The sequence below is a fragment of the Opisthorchis viverrini genome, assembly GCF_000715545.1.
Source record: "Opisthorchis viverrini unplaced genomic scaffold opera_v5_518, whole genome shotgun sequence".
Lineage (NCBI taxonomy): Eukaryota > Metazoa > Platyhelminthes > Trematoda > Opisthorchiida > Opisthorchiidae > Opisthorchis > Opisthorchis viverrini.
In genome coordinates, this window is record NW_008752182.1 from 38394 (window position 1) to 45076 (window position 6683).

At 44.4% G+C, this 6683-nt stretch overlaps 1 protein-coding gene across 1 annotated transcript; it reads right to left on the reverse strand.

Moving 5' to 3' along the window:
* Nucleotides 1-1690: 1690 nt before the first annotated feature.
* On the reverse strand, nucleotides 1691-6262 carry T265_11558 (hypothetical protein; the record flags this gene model as incomplete). The annotated part of the gene is made up of 3 exons (XM_009178239.1): nucleotides 1691-1852; nucleotides 5923-6147; nucleotides 6185-6262. The coding sequence occupies 3 exons, from the start codon at nucleotides 6260-6262 to the stop codon at nucleotides 1691-1693; spliced, it is 465 nt and encodes a 154-aa protein (XP_009176503.1).
* Nucleotides 6263-6683: the final 421 nt, after the last annotated feature.

Sequence of the window (6683 nt, forward strand, 5' to 3'; positions counted from 1 at the left end):
CAGTGAAAGGTGGTTTCAAAACGACCATCTTGATTCACATGACACACTTGCATCATTCTTGCTTTCTAGTTGGGTTTTCTGGGACTTCATGCGGCTGTAGCACCCTTTCGGTGCCTAGCTGCCACGCCACCCGAAGGTTGTACGAGGGCTGGGATACTGCCAGGTTGTCCAAACCTAGATACGGGAAGTCGAGAGGCAGAGGTCGGATTCGAACCACGGATCATCGCGCTCTAACCACTGAACCGTCCGGTCCCACTCTGGGAGTTGCAAAAGCAGTTCCATCAAAGTGTTTTTTTTTCCTCAAGCAAAATTTGTAATACCACAGGAACTACTGTAACGCATAAAGGCTATGCACTCGGGAGCGAACCTCACAGAAGCGTGTGGGTTTAACGGCGCCGTGAGTTCGTATACGCTTCGTTGACCTCCTCCAAAAATAAATAAATCAAAGTTTGGTCTTGCATACCAAGAATCTTCTTTGACTTTACGTACTAATGACTTGGGTTCGAGTTTCATCATTCCTTGAGCAAATTGTCAGTGACAAGCAACTGTTTTGAATGAACGTTACACGATACTCATTAGGTCGCTACGGTGGCCACCCTTGCAAGTAGTGTTTAGGGAAGCACGATATATTGGATATCGTACCAAATGAAACATGGGGCGGTTTGGTGTGGTACATTTAGGTGGAGTGGACCATCATAAACTATTGGCTCAGCTGGATTCAACAGGGTCTCCTTCAAAACCAAATGTGTTTGTAACTGAGAGTAGTTAGGTACATTCTCACTCGGGGCAAAATTCTCAAATTTCTTGGATGTGCGCCCTCACAATAGGCGGAAAGCGCTTTCAACGCTCAACTGTTTGTCCAATGAATGCGCAGGTTCGTTATACAGGAAAGCAGTCTTCACTGGCAGCTATTTCGGCGGAACTCTCGCCCTAGGTTTCCTTTACAGCTGGCACTTTCATACAAGTTAGTTGGGAAATATTTTTGAACATACCAAAGCCTCCCCGTCTTTCTGTTTCAACTAGACTTGTGTGGGACGGTACGAAAAGGTTGACTGACTTTGTTCCTACTTCTGTTTTATCTAGAAGAGCGCTAAAAACTGAAAGGATGAGTGCGGTCAATGGTCTCCAGGTGGATCACACTGTTCACAAGGTAGCTCTGAAAATTCTTCGACAGTCCACCACTGGTTTCGCTCTTACTGGGACTCACCAGGTGGGTATGTTCATGGAGTTTCCATCAGTTTTATGTTCCCCTTGGACTCAAATTGAGTACCATAGGTGAACTACACTCATTAGCACACTAATTTGGTTTTATCAGCCGTGAATCAAGCCGAATCTGTCATTTATGGTGCTCTTCAACTGAATTCAACTTATAACGTTGTCTCGTGAGTAGAACTCCTTCAACCGATAGTGGAACAAAAATCGCTACAACGGATGGATGCCTACTGCAACGAAAGCACCAGATGAATCCGGAAACAATAAACGCTTACCAGTCAAGGTTCATGGTAGCTTGTATGGTCTCTAGTTAAAAAGTACTTCCAGTTGACTTGTAACAACTTATGCCCAACTATTAGCAGTTCTCAATTCAATATTTTCAGAAGCTGGTTGATGATGATTCAGTTGACTTGAATTTTTCCGCCGAATTGATTCTGTTTATACTATCGCAAATTAACAGGTATTAAGGTGAGATGACTCAATGAGTGGAGCGCGAATCTCTGTACCGGAGGTCCGTGGGTTCGAACCCGCTCTCTGCCTTTCGACTTCCCCTGTCTAGGCTTGGGCAACCTGGCAGTACCTCAGCCCTCGTGCAACCTTCGGGTGGCGTGGCAGCTAGACATCGGTAAGTGTGATATAGCTACATGAATTCCCAGAAAACCTAGCTGGAAAGCAAGAATGATGCAAGTGTGTCAAGTGAATCAAGATGGTCGTTTTAAAACCACAGTCGACTTTTCACTGAACAAGACAGATACAGTGCGAGTTGTGGTAAAACGTCGTTTCATGCCGTGGATCACTCAGTCACAGGTGGCGGAACATTCATCTCAAAACGAATCGGGGAAATTTGATGATAACAACAAGGAAAAGCGGTTGGTTCATTCCATTCAATTGATTGCAGGTCACGAAGGCCGGTTTTCTGATAAGAAACGTTCCATGGAAGGCTGAGGCTTCCTTGTCTTGACTCACGTTCATAGAGCGAGGAAGAACGCTGATTTTTATCTTATTTTCTTCGATTATCTGTTGCTAGTTGCTAGCTCATATTCATGCATATCTGTCTCCCATGCATTACGGGGCGCAAGTTTGACGACCCTTTTTTCACCCAATATGCATCAAATTTTTCAAAATTTTCGTTTCATTTAGGCGGAACCTTTGTTCGATGTTGTACCTGGATGAGCTTGCAGGATAGTTTCAAAGTTCCATAAGCGGCCAGGCCACTGAAATTAGCGAACGAAAAACGTTTCCAGTTATTCTATGGAAAAATCGATCGACCAGAAAAGTTTTCACTCAGCTAATGAGTAGTTAGAAGTACTAAGCGCGCACAAGATGGTTTGTTTTTGATGACGCTTGTCCTTGGTAGTTCTCACATTTACGCTTCTATATCCTTTTAATGAGCTAGGTCATGGTATGATGTTCCTGCGTATGGAGCAAACCGATAGAGTGTTCGGCAACGGGTGCGTGGAAAGAGTATACCCGCAGAGTATATCCCCAACGTGTCCTTCACGTGATTAATCCAGAAACCCGATTTTCTTTCGACAGACCAATCATCATTTATTGAGTTCCGTCCACGTTGGGTTCAGGTAGAACATAAAGTTTACCTGCCGAGTTTCAAGAACAGCGAAACCGATCGTGGGTTTTGAAGAATTTTTCAGCAACCTTATGAGTAGTGTGTTATGTACAGTTTATTGCACTGATGTACAGTTTGCCGTTGACGCCCCTTGTCGTCTTTTTTGAAGTCCGTTTACGTTTATCGATTTATCGGGAAACTTGGAAGTCATACATCCGAGGTCATCTGTAAGTTATGCGTTCTAGCTATGGTCTGACTTTAACTAAGTTGTTTGGGGTGGTTCAACCCATTCTAGTCGGAAGTTGGAAGGCCAATTTATGGTCAAATGAATCTGGTACAACCCCAAGTCCAAAGTTTGTAAACAGAAATGCATATGAAATTACTACACGCTCGTGACTTCCGACTTTATTCTCTGTTTTTTTATGGATGCTGTTTAATGAACGCTCCTCGCTGCTCTAATTTTCAATTTGTACGAGGCACAGCAGAAATTATGCACGGGTGACCCAGAAGCATGTATAATAATGGAGGCTGCAGCTGAGTTTATAGAGCCCTCACTTGAAGTCTAAAAGCGTGTTCAGACTTCTTAGTAGTGCTCACTCTCCTACATCACGAGGATAGCCATCAGGATCCCCAAACTCGATGGAGACTACTGTCGCCGATGTGTGGTGCAGAGGAGGCAAACAAAAGTCGCTCAACATCGATTAATACAGAGCGGACAGCCATGGATTTCAGACCGCAAAACAAAGATTATTTGACCTTAAAAAAGTTGATAATGAGTTTGTTCAACACCGAGGAAGATTCATGAGAACACAAGGTTGACGAAAACTCGGGGATTGCGCCTACCTGATGAGCCTCAAGAAGAGCGAAACCGGTCGTGGGCTGTCAAGGAGTTTTCAGCAACCTTATGAGAGTGCATTACAAAAAACCGACTCATATTTGAAGTGGGCGTGCGAATAGGAAGTTAGGTTTATTCTTTCAAGATTGTAAAAATCGCTTAAAAAATCCGTGGTTCTCCACTGGTGATGATTGCGGACACATGCCTCGCATTTTTCAGCATTTGCAGGGTGAAATCACAAACGAAGTTCAAACCAACCAGAGAAATAGATAGTTTCAGATTCGCTCACGTAATCTTCAGGTCATTACAAAAAATAACAAACAGTGGCTGTCAAATTGTGATTGACATATATTCAGTGAAATCGATGTTATTCTAAACTATCAGTGTATACCAAAACTCCTGACGTAACAGCACATGCGCCTTTAAATAACGGGCATTCAAAAACAAGTTCTTTCTAGATTGTACAAATGTTCTTTAACAGGATGACAGGTAGTAGCGTCGGATGTGCTCGGAAGACTCTACCTCCTACGTTCAACAAACCGAGGGGCATCACAGTTTACCTCTCGGCGTAGAATTCCAGGTGTGTGCCTTGGAGCGGATAATTTAAATTTTAGAATTTAGAAAAAGGCCTCCGACTTTTTGTTCTGACAGTCCTCATTTTTATTCGCCTTTTTTCCACGCTATTTTAGGAGGCGAATGTCGGGCGCACAGAAAATGTTGGTGCAGGCGGTGTGGTTTTCCAAGCAAAACGTATCGATCAGAACAGTAGTCGGAGGAGCTAAGAAACTGGTTTGGTGAAGGAACTGTCCTTACAGTGACCTTGGCATAAGGTAGCACATTACCAAGTGAAAACATATTCCTCAGGAAAGGTAGCTACCAACACAAAAGTTTCCTCGGAGACCTGTTTTCCCTTAATTTGCGCTTCTGACTGGGGCAACACATGTGTTATCATTCGCACCGATGAACCGAACATGTGCTTTTGTTGTTTCGAACCAAGTGATCAGACGCAGTTTGGGGACAGATGAAAAATGTAAGATAACATTTCACCTACGGCACTCTTTCGGTGTCTAGCTGCTCGAAGAAAGCACGAGGAATGAGTTACTAACAGGTTGCCCAAGCCCAGACAGGAGGGATCAAGTTGGAGGTTTGGGGTTCGAACCCCGTTTGACCGATTCACTTCTTAACCTCTCAACTGTCTGAAACGCGTTTGTTGGGAGTTGCTCTATAAGATTCACTACATCGGATATCGATATTTTGTATAAATTGAGCCGTTTTTTACTATTTAAACTCTCTTCTTTTTTCTCCTCGTAGTAGAGACCACCAGTGACTGGACCGTTTGAATTTATTCCGTATTGTCGGTGAAACCAAAAAGACAGCTGACCACTGTTTGTAGTACTGTGGCATTGTTCTTCTGTGCAAGTTATCGGTCAGTCAGGGGCCTGTTGTTCCAGTCACGTTACTCGAACTCCACTACCCCCAACTTTTGAGGTTCATCCCAAAACCTGACTTGGTCAACGAACAAAACTGTGCTTTGATTCTATTCGGCGATCGATTATGTTATCATCGATCGTCTTGGTTCCTATCACGTTAGATGGTTGCTAGGCTAATACACCAATGCCATTTTTTTAAGAATCATGTTCACAAACATAAAAACTAAATACAGGCGATAGATGTGAAAGGGTGTACAGGAGAATATAAGATAAAACGGGGGAGGGAGCGTTCCATTCAAAGGCACACCATTAATTGATCCGGTCAGACAAGATGGACACCGATGTATGTAAGAATGTTTGGCGTAAAAGTACACGTGTAAAGATCAGCAACCGAAGAAAGGACAAACAATGCTCTTCAAGGTGCAGTAAGCTCTAACACAGTCAAGACTCGTATATCAGACGCGAGCTGACCGTCATCGTGGGTCACGTGTGAAAGTCAGTGGCGAGAATAATCGCCATGTGCCACACATTAAAAGTGTCGTAAGTACTTACAGAGCCCAAACAAACACAAGTTATTGACCGTGAACTTAGGAAATCCCAGTCCAATAACAACAACGTTGGTGGATAGAGGAAAGCGGATCCTTTGGTAAGAAGAGATCATCGGTTGGGGGACGGAAAATTTGACGCAACAATAGATTGCGCGTGCGGCTGGAATTTCTGCTTCCTCTCGCTTCACACAGTCACTCTCGTTCAGCTGTAGCACCCAGTCGGTGTCTAGCTGCCATGTCACCCGAAGGAAGCACTAGGGCTGGGATACTGCCAGGTTACCCAAGCCTAGATAGGGTAAGTGGAGAAGCAGAGGTCGGGTTCGAACCACGAACCTTCAGGTCAGTAAATTCGTGCTCTAACCACTTGTGCCACTTCGCCCAACACACAGTCACTCTACGCCCATCTGAGACTATCTTTGCTTCTACCACAGTTGCTCGGCGCTCCCGATAAAACACTTTGAAGTAAACGATATCAAATCCTCGAAAACAGTGAATCCCAGATGACGGGGACGTTTCGCGCGATAAAAACTCCTGTGTGGTGCCCTTCGGTAGACGTAGCTAACCGAAAATAGATTGTCTGATGTAACTATCCAACCTTTCGAGCGTCTTTCAGTGCACTTTGTCTAGCACGAGCGAATATGTCAGTCTCATCCATTGTTATCGTGAACAACATTGAGTGTGGATCTCCTTGCCTCGCACCTCTGTGTCAGTGAACCTCTTAATTGTTGAAACCTGCCACAGAATTCTCACGATGCTATGTGGTGTATCGATCTAGAGTTGACGGTGCTCCAAACGCCTCGGCAGATTCGACGATTTTGTCAATCGAAACCAAATCAAACGCTCTCGGGATATCAACAACCGCCAAGCTGAGGTTAGAAGCAGTCGCTGAAGAGTAATGAAGCAAGGTTTGTAACAGCGATGTGGCTTCCAAGCAACCTTATTGATGTAGAAATGCAAACCGCAGTGAGGGCAGTTGCAGTTTGAGTCTCCAGATGTCAGTAAGCATCCTGTGAAACCATCGGGCAAGAATGGATGACACGAAAATCGGTTTCAGTTGGTCCCATGATGTCGGTTTGGGGCCTTCGGAACTACAG